Here is a 20,707-nt window from a genome sequence, read left to right on the forward strand (position 1 = left end):
TGAATTGAGACACTGTCTGGGTCCCAAGAAATGTGGTATATTTTGTGGCCAGTAAAATCTCCTCTTAGAGTCTGCTAGCTAAATAGTCATTAACTTAATTTATCCTAGGACATGAGGGGCTGCACACTACAGGGAAAGGGCTCCTGCTAACTGTAAAGTTTATGTTTCAAAATCACTTTGGTGTAAGCAAATAAATAAATGTCTTCTGGCTAAATCTTTAGTTCGCTCTTCATCCCCACTGAAGTTTCATGATTTCTCTAAGCAGAATGCATTGTCCTCTTCAGAGCACAGCAGGTAAAGGATACTAATAAAGGACAACAACAAAGCAATGAACTGGTGCTTATTAGGGTGGACAGAGGCTAGGGTGGAGTTCATCTTGCCTCTCCTTCCCCATCAGTCTGCTGTTCACTTCTTACTTCTGACCTCCTTTTTATTTCCAATGTGCTGTAGACACAATGTTGGTAAACTATTCTGCTCTCCCCCACCCCACCCCAGGGGAAGAAAAATTAAGTTGCTGCAGCAGCAGCATGAAACAAGGCAAGGGCAGCTACCTGGTTTGTAATTTCCCAGAACCAATGGTACTTCAGATCTGGGAAAAAGCAGAGGCCAGTAGGTACCAGTAGACTGTGCTGTGCTGTTGACAACTATAGCTTCATCTGAAGAAAAGAGCATCTCATCTCACAGGCTTTCGCTTACTGTGAGCTTAAGACCAGTAGCAGAGAGCACAGGAAAGTCAAGAAAGTAGTATTCTTAATTGACTGTTCAGAAAAATTCTTAAGTCTCTTAATTAAAATAATTTCCCAGGTTACCTTCCTGGAGAAATCTCTAAGGAGATGAGAGTAGAAGGAACCTATGTGAGGGGTTTACAGCTTTCGTTCTTTGTCTTATTTGTGGTGTTACCCTTTAACTTTCCAGAAATCCCCCAAGCCAGACTTCAAACATCTAAATTCTAGATTTTATATACCAGACTGGGAGAAACATTGTTTACTTTTCTTACCTATAGCTTAGTTTATAGAGATCTCTACCTTACATGAACCAGTAGGTTAAGGTAGGTCAAGGAAGAAAGTGGTGAGAAAACTTTAGAACAGAAATAAATATAGAAAATATATGGACATTTTAGATTATAATTATAAGGGTAAATGGGATATTTTAGCAGGTAGAAAAGTTCCATTTAACTAAAACCATTCCGCCCTGGCCGATTTGGCTCAGCGGTTAGAGTGTCAGCCTGCGGTCCACAGAGACCCGGGTTTGGTTCCTGCTAAGGGCATGTACCTTGGCTGCAGTTTGTCCCCGGCCCTGGTTGGGTTGTGTGGGTGGCGGCCACTCGATGTGTCCCTTTCACATCGATGTTTCTCTCTCTCTCTCTCTCCCTTCCACTCTATCTGAATAAAAAATGGAAAAATGTCCTCTGGTGAGGATAAAAAAAACAAAAAGGATGATTAACTAAAACCATTCCAATCACTGACCCTGTTCTTTTTACCTGGAATTCCAGAATATTAGTTCTGGAAGGGCCCTAACAAACCATTTAGTTTTAACACCTTCAACTCACAGAAGGGAAAATAGATCCAGAGAGGGAAAGTATCTTTCTCTCATAAATATAGATTATGTATTAATTTTACTGTGTATTTCTGCAGTTAAGGCAAGACCAGAGAAGCTGCCTGGAAGGGAAAATGGGACAAAGGGGTGATGGCCTGCTGAGGACAGCCTCTGAGTGGCCACGGTTACCTGTGAAGGTGCGATGGTCATCTTCTGAACTGTGCTCACTGAGGCACAGGCGGGTAGAACACACCAAATTGCCAGCAAAACAAGAACAAACATTGCAGTCGATATTAAAGGATGTTCCATGACCTGAAGGAAAAAAAATGTTGTTCCATACCATGCATTTATAAATAATCATACATTTAAAATTTAATAGTTTAAAAAGATTTAAAATAGAAGTTCTTAAAAAATGATGTCTGAATATACAAACTAGGGAATTAAATCTGTAGTATTTATATTTTTGTCATTTGTATTTATCCACACCCTGCCCCCATGTCTCCCCAAAGCTCTAATGTGCTGGTCTCACCAGATTGCTCCCTCTTCTCTAAGAATGTTTCTGGCTGCCCTCCTGCTTGAGATGCTCCTCTCCTCTTTCTGGAACTTACTCATCTCTCCAGGACTAGCCCTGATGCCACCTTTGGATCACAGGTTCGCCCAATGCCCTGGTGGAAATGGCTTGCTTCTTGAAGAGCGCTTGGTCTGTTCCTTTTTATGGCTCAAATTCTCTTCCCTCTCATCACAGAAATCATGACCTCAATCCCTCATCTCAGTTTCAGCTCCCTAAGGCTATGCTCTTGTGTCTACAATTGGCATTAATTAGTGAAAGTTTATGGAAGGAATACACTGTTTACCCTCAGATATTTTCTGTGGTACAAAGTACCTATCTGACATTTTTTTTTTCCTTTTAGCTAAGTAGAATATGGACTAAGATATGAATACTTGAATTGCTCTAGGGTGAAAATTGGCAAGCCAAGAGTACTCTTCTTTCAAATAAGATTTCGTAGATAAAACCTAGCATAGTGCATGGTACACAGTAAAAAGTTCAGTAAGTGCTCACTATTATTAGCTATTAGTTCCTTCTTGATAAGGCTTCTAAGAGAGTTCCTTAGAAGACCTAGTGTCATTGTAGCGTATAGTTTGAAAAATACTGCCCTAAAGTATCTGATTTGTAGACTTTACTCTCTGGTGAAAGTCTATTCAATGTTCTTCCTACAAAGTTAAGATTACCAATCTCATCTTAAAAACAAAAAACAAATACATATGGTTCAAGACTTACTTTTTCTTTTTCCTCCAACAATACAAGACTTCTGAAGGTCTATACAGTGCATCTCCATGCAGTTTTCTAAGAGTCCACTATGTCCACATGAGCAAATTTTATAACAACCAACTTCTGAACCTGCAGACGATGGCACCTGGATTAGTGTCCCTTGACGGACGATGAAATCAGAGGCTTCTCCCAATTTGCAACCTGTATAAACAAAAGTTAGCTGAGAGAGATGGTATTGTTCTAGGAAACTATTTTATGCATTAGATACATTTCACATGTCTTATAGGTTCTATGTTGTTTACTAAAGATTATGTAAGATAATTTTCACCAAATTAAGTAACTGTTTTGGTTTACTGGCCAAAAACATATTCTCTCAAACAAAAATTCCATGTTCCATGAGATGGTAATGATTGAGGACCTATATACAATAGTTAGCTATATAGTTCTGTCCACAAATGCTACAAGATTTGTATTTTTTTATTTTAGGGGGTTTATCAAAACTATTTTAAAATCATAGATATTTTAAAAATAGAGTATAAAAACTGATAGTATTTTTAGAATATCTTGGTCAGAAAACTTTTAGTGATGGGATGTAAGCATATCTTATTTATTTATTTTTTATCCTTACCCAAGGACATTTTTGCATTCATCTTCAGATAGAGTGAGAGGGGGAGAGGGAGGAAGAGAGAAAGAGAAAAATCAATGTGAGAGAGACACATCAACTGGCTGCCACCCACACAACCCCAACCAGGGCTGAGGACAAACTGTAACTGAGGTACATGCCCATAGCGGGAACCGAACCTGGGTCTCTCTGGACTGCGGGCTGACGCTCTAATTGCTGAGCCAAACCGGTCAGGGCAGCATACCTTAAATTTTTTAAAAAGTTGAATAACTTGATTGGGCTTAAGGAAAACCCATTAATTTCTAATTTTAACAAGATTTGTTATGACTCTATAGCTGATATATTATGGCATTATACAATTATTATGGATGATCCTTTGAGACATCATGCTTAATGTAATCTTTTTATTTTACACACATTTTAAAATGTTGATTCTAACATGATAAAGAAACATTTTCAACTGGGACATAAATAAAAGGAAGCACAATGCTGCCACAACTATATCTAAAGGGACCCAAAAAGAGATCAAGACTATCAAAATTCTAGGGCATAAAATTTTTCAGCCTTAAAATCATATGCATTTCAGCCCTGGATGGTTTGGCTCAGCAGTTAGAGCATTGACCAGTGGACTGAAGGGTTTCGGGTTCAATTCCCTGTCAAGTGTACCTGGGTTGCACGTTCGATCCCCAGCCCCAGTTGGGGTCATTTGGGAGGCAACCAATCAATGCCTCTCTCTCTCCCTCCCTCCCTTCCACTCTATCTAAAAACCAATGGGAAAATATCCTCAGGTGAAGATTAACAACAACAACACATCATATGCATTTCAATACAACATTAAATTTATGAAATAATTACATACCCCATTGAGAATGCCATTTCTCTATATATTAAAAAGAAAGAAAGAAAAAACACAAACAACATGCAGTACTTATTCTCAAACATTGCAACATGAAAGACAAAATACAAAAAGCGGGCCCAAAGTTCTTTTTTCTTTTGTTGTCAAGAATCCTATAACTCATTATGAGAGTCTGGTTTTGGATCAATATTAGTTTATAATCTAAATGACTATTGAAAATTACATTTATCTTTGTCCTTTTCTGCTTACATAAAGAACATGTTTACTTGGAAAACCCCAAACATCATAAAAAAACATAATTTAGAAAATAAAATTCCTTGTAATCTAATTCCAAAGATAACTCCTATAAAGAAACACCAGCAACACACACCCATATTCATTCCACACCCACACCCACCTACCTCTTACCTTGAACACAAGAGTATGGAAGGCAGGGATCTCCAGATGGACACCCTTTCCGGTTTACCTCACAGAGCTCATTAGCAGGGCAAGGATTGGGGTTACAAGGATGAGTCACCTCCTCTATAATGTTACCTAAAGTACTTGGCCCTGAAAACCCAAAAACAGATCACTTTAACCCAAAAGAGTAACAGAGGTCTATAAATTATCTGAATTAATTATATCTGAAATAAATGGACAGCTGATAAGCATAAAGCAAGGCCCAATTCTAGTAAGCTATTAAAACACTCAAATTTTCTGGTCATTTGTGAATTTAGCACAAACATCCATTTATTCATTTGTTTATTTATTGGGTACATACAATAGGCCCAACAAGGTTCTAGGTACTGGAGATACAGTAGTGAATAACATAGACAAATCTATAACAGACTTTACATTCTGGCCTGGTCAGGAAATGGAGAATAAATAGTGTGTGTGTGTGTTAAATAAAAAGTCACACAGTGATAAGTAAAGTAAGGGGATGGAAAGTGACAGTATATTTTGGATAGGATGGTCAAATAGATGTTTATATTCAAGAGTAATACTTTAGCACATTTAACCATGAATAATAGTATGTTATGGTAAGATGGACTCCATACCATAATTATATTTATTATCTTGTGAAATGGTAACTGAGGAAGTCTCAATATAAAGTATATATGATATTTAAAAGAAGTATTATATTTTAGTGTGTGTGTGTATATTTCCTTCTATACACACACACACACACACACACACACACACACACGACTGCTCTAATAGAGTGAATATTGTGAACACATTCATTTTGCATACTTGATTTTAGGCCAGACTAAGTGAAGTATAAGGGCTCTTGGAGTTTATCTATCTCATCCAGCTCAATCATTTTATAACTAGGGAAGCCGAGGCTCAAAGATGTGGTCTGCTCAAAGTCACAGAGGCCTATGATTCTAGTCTAATGCTTTCTTTTTTTGCTATACTGATCACAAAAGCTAGGGGACATAGTTTGTTGGTCTTGAGAAAATACAGCAGATATTATAAGCAGTAAATCTAGCATCCACTCTCATTTTCTTGTTTACTACTAGAACTCCAATTTTACTTAGGATGGCAATGGGCCCACAGCTAAAAAGATAATCTTCCTCAGTTTCCCTTACAATTAGGGGTGGTTTTCCCTTACACAAGGATATGGTGGCTAGAATTCCAGTAGCCATGTTGTGATGATAAAGTACATAAAGTAATTTTGATGATGGAAGCCAAGCACTAAGGGTGACGGAGAAAGAAAAGGGAACCTGGATTCCTGATGAGGGAACCACCATAACAGCTCTGGACTATTTATTTCTGGGCTTTCTTTTATCTGTTGTTCTGTTATTTGCAGTGGAACTTAAGCCTATCTGACACAGGAAAACAAAGTAGGAGCTGAATTCACTCTCTCCAGACAGCACACGGCACTAACGCCCCCTGGTGGCAGCCTAAACACTCCCCTTACCCTAACCACTTGGTGTGGAGGAGTTCTACTTGGAATCCCCTGGTTTCAGCCATACAGTCAGTCACCTTCTCCCAGGAAGCTCAGATCCAGGATCCCTCGATGAGATATCAACTTATTCTTCTAGCTCTCAGCAGGAGTTTTTGGCAGAGAAAAAAGTTTCATTTTCATGTACTAACCCAGACCATCATTCCTTACTCCTTATTTGGTGGGTAAGTCCAAGCCAATGCCTGGCTCAAGGAAATTCTACTTCCTCATAAATCATGGCAAACAGACAGCAATGATATAGAGCTGGTTATCTGAGAATGCTGGCCCTTGATTTACTGCTTAGAGTTCCTGATTGCAACAGTTTTCTACCTCCTCAGACTGACATAGTTGCTTCTGTTTATATATTTTAAGATGATAATTCTTTCCAAAAAGGCCAAGCAAGTAAGATAACAGCCAACAATTGAGAAAGTACCATTAAACCACATGTTCATCCAAAGCAAACATTAAGGGCAGAGATGAAAGGGAGAAGTATTTGGAAGTTTAAAAATCTTACTGAGGTATGTATCCAAAGGTATACAACTCTCCAGGTCATCTGTAGGTGATAGAAGCTCACAAATACTTTCAGCCGTGTGGTCTTCAGGGAATTTGTTCTGGTCCCCACATTTCTTGAGAATCTCCACACAGTCTGATCTTGAAAAGGAAAATACACACAAATTTAGGCTTGAGGAACCTCCTCAGATTGTCTAGTCAATATCAATTCGGTTTCTGAGGCCTTCTAGAAAGTGAGTTTTAATAACAATGTTCCACAATTGGTTAGGTGTAAGTATGGCAGAAGAGAACAGGAGTCATAGCTTACTTTAGGTTGTACAGCAAATAATGGATTACACTATCAAAGCATCACTAACTTTTTCTTAAGAACCTGAGATCAAAGTCCTTGCTCAAATTTTATACATATACTTAGTGTTTCTACCATCGATGTGGTTTTTCACTGTTTGAAAGGAATTTCACTTAGGCCAGTCTGGTTTGCTCTTTGCGAAATGATACATCCTTTCTCTCAGAACCTTATGTGTACTTGCTTCTTTCTTCCTTCTTTTCTCTTTTAAATATCTCTTTAGCTATCAACATTAAGGTGTTTGGCCTATAACAATGAGGAAGCCCACTACTTTAAATTTTCTGTCTTCAACAAGGATTTGACTCCTATAAGTTTTCAAAGCTAAGAGTCTATAAATTTCCCACCTGTTGAATCTGGCTTGTCACCCAGTGGTTATCCCTAATCAGGTCATCCCCAAGTCATGTCAGAGGACAGATCTGGACTCTGTTTAAGGTTGAAGTAGTCCGTAATTAGTCATTAAGTGCCCAGCAGCATTGAGCCATACACCAATTTACGGGCTGGATATTAACTTGGTTTTGGAAAAGCTTTAAAAAAAAAAGTGTTTGGAGAGCAGCTGACCTTGAACACAATGTAGTTCATGCTTTTGGTTTCACCCACCACAGCAGCTTTCATCTTGACTGTGTCCTAGATCTCCTGAGCAAACCATTCACAAATGTTTACTAGGCACAGGCCCTAACGACTATATTCACTAACTCCTTCACTCATCAAACATGTATGAAATACCTACTGAAATACCTACTATGTGCCAGGATTATGCTAATCCTGAAGAGGAGAAAAAGAGGAAAGAGGATACAAGAAAACAGTAGGTGAGAAGAATAAACTCAAGGAGAGCAATGTCAAACAGAATATAACTATACAAATTGAAATATAAAAACAGACTCATGCAGTGAAGGTACTCAATATATGTTTGCTGAATCAAGTTCCATAAGAGAAGTACAAATAAAGATTGACCGAAATTGTAGTAAGGATAAGCTACTACCAGCTGGAGAAATGTGGGAAGATTCCATAAGGAAGATTGGTATTTGAGAGCGGCTAAGAAGGACAGGTAGTGGACAAACGAAGATGTGGGAAGAAATATCAAGCAGAGGAAGAAAAAGTGGGAAAGCATTTGACCTGCGGGGGTTATGGGCAAAGGAAAGTCATGGGAGAGAAAATTCTTAACAGGCTATGGGTGAAGATCATGGAGGGTCTGAACCAAAACTGTAGGGTCTTTATGATGAAAGAAACTTACTTGCAAATAATACTTCCCCGGGATTTACTATGACAAGGTTTAATCTGTAGTGAACAAGCTATTGCTTTCCACATTTCTGGTTGGCACTTTTTAATGTCAAGAACAGGTATGTTGATAAATGGCATCTTTATGCTTCCTTTTTCCCATAGTTTCATGTCATTCATGGCTCCTTGATCTGACTGAGCATTACAACTCCTGAAAAGCTCTGTTGGCCTGAAGAGAAAGAAAGGCCAGATGGCATCAAGAGACAATTTATTTTCTAGAGAGAAGTGATATGTAAAATCCTGACATACTAATCAGGAAAACCTGATTTCTTTCTTTCTTTTTTTTTTGGTATGTGCCCCGAGCAGGAACCGAACCTGGGATTCTCTGGTCTGCAGACCGATGCTCCAACCACTGAACCAAACCGGCCAGGGCAAAACCTGATTTTTTTAAAGAAGAGAGTATATACAACCCATCAAAAGATACAAGTTTCAAGTGTATGAATATTCAATGCAGACACTATCATTAAGATTCCAATGGCATGTTTTCTTTCTAACACAAATTTTTGTGAAACAGTTAAAAATTTCAAAATACTGTGGATAGGCTATCATCTCTACTCACCCACTTCTTTCATTTCATAAAATAAATAAGCCTAAATTTTATGGGTACAGTTTTATGTGATCTGACAAATGTGTACATCCATATAAACATATCCAAATCAATTCAAGAGTGTTTCTATCATGTCAGGAAGTTCCCTTGTATCCCTGTCCAGTTAGTGTCCTCCCTGCTGACCGCACCCCAGAGGCCACTACCTCTGTTCTTATATTATCATAGACTAGTTTTGCCTATTCTAGAACTTCATATAAATGGATTCATATCATATGTGCCCTTTTGAGTCTAGTGTTTTTAGCTAAAAATCTTTTTCAGATTCACTCATGCTGTTGTGTATAGAAATTGTTTTTTTCTTTTTTATTGTTGAGTAGAATTCCATTAGTAAATGTACCACAATTGCCCTGGTCAGGTAGTTCAGTTGGTTAGAGCATTGTCCTGATATGGCAAGGATATGGGTTCGATCCCCAATGAGGGCACATACAAGAATCAACCAGTGAGTGCATAAATAAGTGGAACAACAAAACCGATGTTTCTATTTCTAAAAAAACAAAAAACAAACAAACAAACCAATAAAAACATTTTAAAATAAAATAAATAAATGAACCACAATTTCTTTATCCTAGTGGTTCTCAAATTATTTGATCTCAGGACCCATTTGCACTCTCAAAATTTTGGGGTTTTCAAAAAGTTTTGTTTATATGGGTTATATCCATTAGTACCTATCACATTATAAATAAAAACTGAAAGATTTAAAAAGTAGATATTGCCCGGCCGGTGTGGCTCAGTGGACAGAGCATCGTCTCATGGACTGAGAGGTCCCAGTTCAATTCCCAGTCAAGGGTTGCAGGCTCGAACCCCAGTGGGGGATGTGCAGGAGGGGGCCAATTAATGTTTCTCTCTCACATAGATCTTTCTATCTCTCTCTCTTCCTCTCTCTCTCAAAAAAATCAATAAAAACATTAAAACAAATTTTTAAGTAGATATTAATTCATCATAAATAACAATAAATCTATTACATGTTAATATAAATAATATTTTTATAAAAATATCATTTTTAAAAAACAACAAAAATTTGTGAAGATTAAGAGTGGTTTACAGTTTTGAAAATCTCTTTAATGTGTTGCTCGATAGGAGACAGCTGGATTTGCATATCTACTCATGTGAGAGAGAGTGAGAAAGGCAAATGACAGTATTATTATAAAAAATTTTTTTAAATATGTTTTTATTGATTTTTTTAGAGAGAAGGGAAGGGACAGAGAGATAGAAACATCAATATGAAAGAGAAACATTGATTGCCTGCCTCCTGCATGCTCCACAACAGGGATGGAGCCTGAAATCCAGGCTTGTACCCTGACTGGGAATCGAACATGGGACAATGCTCAATCCACTGAGCCACACTGGCCAGGGCTATTATAATAGTATTGATCCCACTGGGTTTTGGGGACCATGAACCACACTTTGAGGAACACTGGTTTATTTACTCAGCTGTTTGTAGACATTAAGGTTGTTTCCATTTTCATGGCTGTGAATGGCACTGTTGAGTCATAACTTTCTAGAAACCACCAAACTGTTTTCTAAAGTGGTTATTCCATTTTATGCTCTCATTAGCAATGAATGAAAGTTCCAGTTGCTTTTACGTGCCGTGCTTTCAGTTTTTTACTTGTAGCTATTCTATTAAGTGTGCAGTGGTACCTTACTGGTTTTAATTTGTATTTTGTGTGACTAATATTAATAAACTTTTTCATATACTTAAATGGTTATTATGATGTCTTCTTTGGCAAAGGGTCCTTTTTTGTTGTTGTTTGACTTTTTATTATTATGAGGTAGCAGGAGTTACATATTCTGGATACAAGTCCTTTGTCAAATGTATGTGTGTGTATGTACATGTGTGACATATTGAATATTTTCTCTCAGACTGTGGTTTGCCTTTTCAAATTTTAAATGATGTCTTTCAGTAAACAAAAGTGTTTCCTGTTGAACTCTAATTCATTAATTTTTTTCTTTTATAATTAGTACATTTTGTGTCCTGTGTACAAAATTTTTGCCTATACCAAGGTTAATATCCCTTGTTTTTGTTTTTTTTAATCCTCACCTGAAGACATTTTTGCATTTATCTTCAGGTAGAGCGAAAGGATGAGGCGGGAGAGAGAGAGAAACATCAATGTGAGACACATCAAATGGTCACCACCCACATGACCCCAACCAGGGCCGGGAACAAACTGCAACCGAGGTGTGTGCCCTTAGAAGGAACTGAACCCGGGACTCTCTGGTCTGCAGGCTGACGCTCTATCCGCTGAGCCAAACCGGCCAGGGCCATCCCATGTTTTCTTCTAGAAACTTTATATTTTTAGCTTATTTAAAACATTTTTTTTCTTTATTGATCTTAGAGAGAGAGGAAGGGAAAGGGAAAGAGAGATAGAAACATCAATGAGAGAGAACATTGATTGGCTGCCTCCTGCATGCCCCCCACTGGGGATTGAGCCCGCAACCTGGGCATGTGTCCTGACCAGGAATAGAACCGGCAACCTCTTGGTGCATGGGTTGATGCTCAACCACTGAGCCATACTGGCTGGGCTATTTTTAGTTTTTATGTTTAGTTTTATGACCTATCTTGAATTTTGCAAATGGTATGAGACAGAGGTTGAGATTTTTAAAAATATGATAATTCAATTATTCCAGCATTATTGGTTGAAAGATCTTTCTTTTTGCATTGAATTGCCTTGCTGCCTTTGTTGGAAATTAGTTTACTTTGTGTGGGTCAACTCTTGCCTATTTTGTCCTATTAATCTATTTGTCCAAACTTATGCCAATATCACACTGTTGTAATTTCTGTTGTTTTACAGTAAGTCTTAAAATCAAGTACTGTAAGTTCTCAAATTTGTTCTTTTTTAAAAAGTGTGTTAGCTTTCTAGGTCCTTTGAATTTTCATATGAATTTTAAAATTATCCTGGCAATTTCTATTTTAAAAAGCCTACTGGCATTTTGATTGGGATTATACTGAATCTAGAGATAAATTTCAGGAGAATTACCATCTTAACAATACTGAGTCTTCTAATCCATGAGTGTGGTACTTCTCTCTATTTATTTGCTGTCTTTAATTTCTTTCTAAAGTTTTTTGGTTTTTAGTATAGAATTCTTGCACATCTTTTGTTAAATGTATCCCTAAGTATTTCATGTTTTTTGATGCAATCACATAAATTAGCACTTTTTACTACATTTCATTTCCCAATTATGTGTTGCTAACATACAGAAATACAATAGGCTTTTGTATGTTAACCTTGTATCCTATGGCTTTGTTAAATTCAAGGTATAAGGGGAGTTTGTATGCAGATTTTAAGGCATCTCCTTTTATGGTTCCCTCTTTTCTGGAATTTTCCACCCTGATAGCCCCAACCTTTGCTCTCTTAACTCCTCAGTCCTAGACTGCTGCGTTTTGCTTGAATTCTATATGCAATGTGAGGATACTGAGTGCCCATGAAAGAGAAACTGGATAAATGTGGCTCTCCACTCAGTGTACTTTCTGTCATACGTGAGATGTAGCCCCTCCTGCTTTTGGTCACTTTCCAGTGTCTTCAAAACAATAAGTTTCTAATATCTTATGCAGAGTTCATAGTCGGTATTGGCAGGAGTGTTAGTCTGATACAAACTATTCCACCATTATCAGAATCTAGCATTATGTGCCCAAGTCTAACTTCAAATATTTCATAGATTTCAAATTTGTTCAAGGTTATTAGCTAACATTCTATCACCAATTGTAAAGATATCTCAATTTTCTTCCTCGGAATAATAATCTGAATACTTTTAAGAGGATAGGATGTATGTTAGTTTGAGGTAAACATCCTCTGAACTTCCTTCTGACCCAACTAAATAATTCTCTTCCTTTTTGCCCTCCTGATCAGCTGCAGCTCACAAATCCAGCCTTCTCTTCTTTAGAAAATCTCTCTGTTTTCTCTGATGTGGCATTCTCTCTGCTTCTGGATGCCCCTTTTCTGTTTTCTTCACTGATTCTTCAGCCATTAATTCAGTTCTTGGCCCTTATTTTTCTTACTATACATGATATCTCTGGAAAATACTTATTCAAGTTGCTTTTGTAATTAAAATATTTTGTATGAAATAGGGATTCACTCAGTGGAAACCTCACCCAGTATGAAGGGCTTTCAAAGTAAACTGACTACAAGAGGACAATTGAATTCTAGAAGCTTGAAGTATCCCTAGATCAGAAGGAACTCTCTTATAGTGCTTTCTTTCCCAGAGAGGATTTACCACATGGAATATGGCATTTAAAGATGAGATCATAGTTGGGCTGGTGTGGCTCAGTGGTTGAGCATCGACCCATGAACCAAGAGGTCGCTGGTTCAATTCCTGGTCAGGACACATGCCCAGGTTGTGGGCCCAATCTCCAGTGTGGGGCATGCAGGAGGCAGCCAATTGATGTTCTCTCTCATCGATGTTTCTATCTCTCTCTCCCTCACCCTTGCTCTCTCTCTAAAATCAATAAAGGAAAATAAACAAATAAAGATGAAATCATAAAGAAAGACCATTTCCTTTTAACTTAGCAAAAACAAAATCAGAGTATAGTGGTCTTTTAAGATAACCAATAACAAAATATTTCCATTCCATGTACAGTAATTTGCTCCTACCTGTTGTTAAAATTAGTACAGTAAGTAAGGTTTCTACAGCCCAACTGGCAAGGTTCCCGAACATCTGCTAAACAGGTCAACATGGACACTTCCACTGGATTATATTCACAGAACCGATCAAACTCTTGCCAGCTCTGTGTATTGCCCCAGCTCATGCTATACAGTTTAGTGCACAGTTCTCTGAAACAAAAGCACAAATACAGAAACATATGGATAAGCCAAATGAATAAATATTTGATTTGCATAAAATTCAAACTCTATGAACTTTACTTTAGAATGAATATAAGTGAGAAAATAGTACAAAACCCAAAAGACTAAGATCTATCTCCTAGAATATACAGCCAGAAAAAGTGATCTTTTCCATGAAAGAGTTAACCTTCTTTTATCATCCGTCTCTTTCCTTTTTGTCATTGTTGCTAGAAAGTTCAGTGCTAAACTTAACAGTTAATTATAGTGCTTGTACATCCTTGTTTTTGGCAAAATTATTGCTCTCCAAAGTTTTGATCTCTTTTACCTTTACGTAAAGTAAGTTGAAGTATACAGTTTTAACTTACTTTGATGTATTTCACTATATTTATGTCCCAGTCACAGAAGGCAAAACTGTGACAAGGTCCTCAGACAGTATTACAGATTTAGGGTCACTAGTTTCTCCCTGAAAAACTATCCCCAAACCACTTATATTCCTGAAGATATATCAAGACAGTCTATATATAAAGGCGTATGAAGTCCCAAACTTCTATATACTATTGTAGTTAATACATGACATTCTTATTATCAGTAGTCAGTGATTACAAAGCAACTTAAATATATGTACATAGCTAAAAATAATATCAGTACTATTTCTAAAGTGCTTTTACACATTATATTCATTAGTTTACTTTTTTTAAAATTTCTAAATATAATAAAAATGTAAATACATGTAATACAAAACTTTAATACTACCAAATATGCAAACTCACAAGTAAAAATTTTCCACTCCTGGAACATTTTATTTGACTTTCATAATTACCCCAATAAGTATCTTTACTTTTGTAAGTTTGTTCATTTACTCTGTCAATGTTTATTGAGTGCCTATTTTGTATGAGGCTCTATTTTGTGGATATGCAGTGGTGAATAAGAGACAAGGTCTCTGCTCTCAATGGGGCTTACACATCATGGAGATGAGAAGGTAAGATCAAATTACATTGGGTACCCTGATCTGGAAATTAGTCCTTTCTCTAGTACTTAACATTCTGTATGACTTTGGAGAGATTGTTTAACGTCTCAGAGTTAGTTTTCTATATATAAACAGGAATTATATAAATTGAGATACCAATCATCTTACAAAATTTCATTGGGACAAAATAAGATGGAAGTGAAAGCATTCAGTAAACACAAAACCTTACATCAAGGTAAGAGAGAGCAAACAATGTTTCTTACTGAATTTCTTCTGAGACAACATAGTCATGTCAATCTCCAGTTGACTTTAGGGCATAAACTCTTTCGTGGGCATTCAAAGAATTACTCAAGATCCCTCCCATAAATACACTTATCAATTCTTTCAGCAACCCAATTTCCTTAATTACAGACCAACTTAATGTCTCTTTAAGCCCTTCTGTTAATTTCCTTTGGATATTTTCCATCTCTTGAGCAAAGTTTGATTAGCTAGTCTAGGCAGGTTTTTTTGCTAAAGGTCCACCCAATTTAGAAACCACAGGAAAGATGTTTTCATTCCTGGTATGTCAGATTCATTTCAGGATAGTCTAAAAATATATGGTCCCTTTTCGCCCAGCCAATGTGGCTCAGTGGTAAAGGTCAACCCATACACCAAGAGGTCGCTGGTTCGATTCCCAGTCAGGGCACATGCCCAGGTTGTGAGTCAAATCCCCAGTGGGGGACATGCAGGAGGTAACCAGTTGATGTTCTCTCTCATTGATGTTTCTATCTCTCTCTCCCTCTCCCATCCTCTCTCTCTAAAATCAATAAAGGAAAAAAAAACAAAAAACTAAAAATATATATATGGTCCCTTTTCACCCAAAATATCTCGAATTAAGTAAACTTCTATATCACCTGTGTTCTACCATGACCTTAGTTATCTCCATTTAGTCTTGTCTCTAGCTTGTGTCTCCTCCATCCCATATTTGTACTACTAATTTTGTACCCTTAAATGTATCACCCAAATGAATGCCTATACAGTGCTACCTAAATGTTGGTATAAGTGTGAACCCAGATTATTTACTAATATATACAAAAAGATGGTTAACTTCAAAGTTTCTTAATTCAACAAAGAGAATATCCCTTAGATGTCCTATCAAAGCATCTTCTATTGTAAGCTTACTTAATACCCTCAGGTGTAGAATCCATATTGCACCATTTAAAAATATTTATTGCCCTGCCAATGGTAATCCTCTACACCCCAAAACACAGTGCCGTTAGCACTCAATGTACAAAAACAATGTTTTGTATATAGTAGTCCCTCCTTATCTACAGGGGATACATCCCAAGACCCCCAGTGGATATCGAACCCTATACTACATTATGTTTTGCCTACACATACATACCTAAAATAAAGTTTAATTTATAAATTAGGTATAGTAAGAGATCAGTAATTAATAAAATAATTATACTATAATAAAAGTTATGTAAATGTGGTTTCTCTTAGCAAACAAATATGAATTTCTTTTTTCTTCATAATTTCACTGATGAAAGATTCATTCTTACTGTAGTCCTTAGCAATCTCAGCATTCAATTTTTTTCTTTCCTTATTAAGTCAAGAACTTCTACCTTTTCACTTAAAGGAAACTTTATGGCTTCTCTTTGGCATATCTGAATGGTCAGCATCACTACTCTTGCTTAAGTTGGAGCCAATAAGTAAAATAAGGGCTATTTGAACACAAACACTGCAATACCATGACCATTGATCTGATCACCTAGATGGCTACTAGGTGGCTAAAGGGCAGGGAGTGACCTAGATGACTACTAGGTGGCTAAAGGGCAGGGAGTGTATATAGCCCGAGATGATGGACAAAGGGATGATTCACATCCCGGACAGGACAAAGCAGAATGGACGGAGTGGATGGTGTGAGATATCATCATACTACTCAGAACAGCATACAATTTAAAACATGAATTATTTATTTCTGGAATTTTCCATTTAATATTTTCAGACCATGGTGATCCAGGGTAACTGAAACCATGAAAACCAAAACTGCAGATAAGAGGGGGACTACTGTATACATGATGCTCTATAAATATTTGCTGGATAAAAGAATGAACAATTTTGTATCTTCTATACTCAAGTCTATACAATGCAAGAATATAATAGATACTTGCTAGACTTAAAATCATTAATTAAAGTGCTACTTTCTACTGGTTTTAATAAAGGAAAATGAGATACTGACCTACATGTTGAAGTGTTTGCTTTAGAACAACAATGCAATTTAGCCCCATCAAGGCCTGTAGAGGGAGGAGGATGTAGAGTGACTCCAGGGTGAACAGACTGTGAGCTTTCCAGAAAACACTGCCAAAGAGGATCCTGAGGCAAGGGCTGGGTCTTACAACCCTCGATGAGGCCATCAACAATCTCCATTTCTGTTTTTTTAGACATCAGAATTCTCTTGCAGGCATTTTGGCAAGCATGGTCTTCAGCTCTGTCACAGCAATATAAACCTACATTTTCAGGATATAAGTAGCTTAATTAGCCTGTTTTATGTCATGTACTACTCAAAACAAAAGAACATGGTGGTGTACTGGAAACCATTACATCTCTGAGTCATATGTGAATATCTGCAGTATACAGGGCCTATCAAATTCTCTCTACATTATTTTGCAGTATAGTAAATAAAGGGATTTACTAGGTATACCTTTAGACTAGGTATCTATTACTAGAACACAGCACTATCCCCAATCATGGAATCTCTGGCACCATTCCTGCATAAATAAAAGGTTATCCGATACCTAAGAAGTCATTACATGCAAGATATTTCATGTTCCTGGAAAAGGTATTGTAGATCAAACTGGAATTATTTCATGCTAGAAATGACTTCTTAAAAGGGATTATATCTGGACACAATGAGAAAGAGATGACTAATTTAAAGGCAATAACCACAAACACCATATTTCTTCACACTCTGGGACATAAAACTTTTATATGTCTGTGCAAGTTGATCTAAGTTGTAATTTAAATAATACGACAGCAAACTCTGGCAAGATAAGGTTGTTATCGCCTTTAGTTTTTTACAAAGAATCAGAAAGTTTGCCCTGGCCGGTTTGGCTCAGCGGTTAGAGCGTTGGCCTGCAGTCCAGAGAGACCTGGGTTGGTTCCTGCTAAGGGCACGTGCCTCAGTTGTAGTTTGTCCCTGGCCCTGGTTGGGTCGTGCAAGTGGCAACCACTCGATGTGTCCCTTTCACGTCGATGTTTCTCTCTCTCTCTCTCCCTCCCACTCTATCTGAACAAAAAATGGAAAAATGTCCTTGGGTGAGGATAAAAAAAAAAAAAAAAAAAGAATCAGAAAGTCAAAGATCAATTTCAACTGGTCTGTAGAATTCAGAAGGGCTTCTTTAAAGTAATTTTCCCAGGTGTCTGACTTTTTAAGTAATCTTTTCAGGCATATATTTATAGCTTTCTTTTCTAGATTTCCTATGTATTAGCACAGACATTTGAGATGGTTGTTCTTCTACCCTTAAAAGTCTGCTTTCTTTTCTTCTTTTTTTGAGTTTCTATCAGCTCCAGCAACATCTCTGTATAGACTGTCAGTAAAGACTTTAAAATGAAAGGTTATTTGTGGCAAATGCTTTATCCTCTGATTTTCAACACACAGCCACGCCACAGAATGTCATAAGCCTCAGAGTTCTGCTTTAGATGATGGACAAATAAGGCACATAGCATTGCTTTTGAGTTTACAAAAATAAGTCTTTCAATATCCCAGTATAAATCAAAACACTGGCATCTGGGTTATATATCCTTTAAGTTTTTTGTCAGTTGGCTAATTAGTCAGCTCTTCAAACTTTGAAAACCTCTAAATGAAGAAAATGGACTATAGGATATACAAGTTGACATTTTAAAATACATCAGGGTCTGTTCTCATTTAATGATGCTTTTATTATAAAAGTAGTAACTATTTATTAGTAAATATTCAAACATTACAGATACACATAATATGGAACAAATAGGTATATAACAAAAATGTATCATACTATACATTTAGTTCTACAACTTTCTGTTTTTGCTTATTGTATCTTGAACTTCTTTCTACGTAAACATACTTCTTTCTTTATGTTAGTTGTATATTGTTGCTCTTATACAGATATATAATTTATTTAATCACTTTAATTAATTTATTTTTGTTTTTATTGAGATTTTAGAGAGAGAGGAAGGGAGAGAGAGACACATCGATGTGAGAAAGAAACATCGACCAGCCGCCTCCCGTACGCCCCCCACTAGGGATCAAGCCTGCAACCTGGGCATGCGCCCTGACTGGGAATCGAACTGGGACCTCTCAGTCCATGGAATGGTGCTCAATCCACTGAGCCACATTGGCCAGACTATTTAATCACTTTTAATCTTTTAATCAATACCCTATTGATGGATGTTTGGGTTATTTCTAATTTTTCTCTACTAATACCAGTGGTGTAGCAAAGACCCTTATACGTGTAGATAAATTTTTGCAAACTTGTAAGTTTTGTTGAAGGACAATATATATATTACTAGATTAAAAGGTATAATTGTTTGAACTCTGGCCAGTTTGGCTCAGTGGTTACAGCGTCCGCCCATGGACCAAAGGGTCTGGGTTTGATTCCCAGTCAAGGGCACATACCTGGGTTGCAGGTTCAATCCCTGTCTCTGGTTGGGGTAGTGTGAGAGGCAACCAATCAATGTATCGCTCTTGCATCAATGTTTCTCTTGCCCTCCCTCTCCCTCCCTCCTTTCCATTCTACCTAGAAATCAATGGAAAAATATTCTCAGGTGAGGATTAATAAAAACTAATTAATTAAAAGGTATAATTGTTTAAAATTCTCATGGTTGTAACCCAACTTACCGCCTGCCCCCCTCAAATATCCATACAAATAAATTCTCCCACCTCAGAACAGACTGGCTGTTTCTTCATACCCTTGCCAGCTCCATCTTTCTGGCATATTTTAGCTGTGATAATAATGTCCAATCTGTGAAATCTAAACACCAAAGGTAGTCTGGTGTTTCCCAAATGCTCTAGACTGCAGATATCTATGAGACTTTACTTCCTTTTCACAGGTATTTTACCAAAGATTGAAATGAGAGGATAAAGTCCTTTTTACTTACTATCTGTTGGGTTCCTCATTGGATAAGATTGAGTATAATTGTTCACACAGTGTATTAATTGTGGACTAATAGCGGCACAATAATTTTCCACTGCTTTGATCTGCGACGGACCAGGAGAAGAGTCTGTTCGAAAAATGGCTTGACAGTATTCTCGGCAGTTTGTGTGATGGCCTGCATAACTGCAACAAACTGAGCCCACTGAGGGGGAAAAGGAGACATTGAAATGGAAACAGCTATTTGCAAACAGTAAATCATCATCATCATGATAGAACAACATGTGTCTTTCTGAATTTGGGGAATAAAACCATGCCATAGAAGACAAGTACTTAAAATCAGCACTACTGTAAGCATGGCCACGTAGACAGTCAGGTGCTCACCAGTATAAGAAAGTCACTGTTGGTCAACTTATAGTCCAGTGGTTTTCAGCAGGAGCAATACCATCCCCCTGGGAGAATCTGAATGCATATGGAAATGTTTCTGGTTTTCATGACTTGGGGACCACTGCTGCCATTTAGTGCATGGGGGTCAGGGCTAGTAAACACACTGCAACATACAGGGCAGGCTCACACAGCCAGCGTCTTCCAAAATGCCAACAGCAGCTATGTCGAGAGCCACTGGAACAGTTCTCCACACTAGCTTTGTGGAGATTTATAAATAAAGCAAAACAAAACAAAATAAACAAAAGCAAAATAATAATAATAAAAAACGCACTAAATGTCTTACACTTATAAAATAGGATCAATAAAAACTAAGTGATATCAGGATCAATTCATAAGTTTGATAATTATATAACTGTGTATCTTGAAACAAAAGCCCAAAAGTTCTTTAGTATTTGAACATCTGCAAGAATATGCCTAAATTGAAACAGTTTTTACCTCACAACTGATATAACCTGATTCAA

The 20,707-nt window shown here is 37.2% G+C and overlaps 1 protein-coding gene across 1 annotated transcript in view; it reads right to left on the bottom strand.

Moving 5' to 3' along the window:
• RECK (reversion inducing cysteine rich protein with kazal motifs) overlaps window positions 1-20,707 on the bottom strand; it is a 75,536-nt gene that overhangs the window by 14,923 nt on the left and 39,906 nt on the right. The window contains exons 8-15 of the mRNA XM_036261847.1: window positions 19,807-20,004; window positions 16,910-17,177; window positions 13,530-13,709; window positions 8,296-8,508; window positions 6,726-6,862; window positions 4,693-4,833; window positions 2,816-3,007; window positions 1,726-1,848 (exon numbers count right to left, since the gene is read on the bottom strand). Coding sequence (XP_036117740.1) covers window positions 1,726-1,848; window positions 2,816-3,007; window positions 4,693-4,833; window positions 6,726-6,862; window positions 8,296-8,508; window positions 13,530-13,709; window positions 16,910-17,177; window positions 19,807-20,004 — 1,452 coding nt within the window. The remainder of the gene's footprint in view (window positions 1-1,725; window positions 1,849-2,815; window positions 3,008-4,692; window positions 4,834-6,725; window positions 6,863-8,295; window positions 8,509-13,529; window positions 13,710-16,909; window positions 17,178-19,806; window positions 20,005-20,707) is intronic.

Source organism: Molossus molossus, unplaced genomic scaffold (genome assembly GCF_014108415.1).
Source record: "Molossus molossus isolate mMolMol1 unplaced genomic scaffold, mMolMol1.p scaffold_m16_p_14, whole genome shotgun sequence".
Lineage (NCBI taxonomy): Eukaryota > Metazoa > Chordata > Mammalia > Chiroptera > Molossidae > Molossus > Molossus molossus.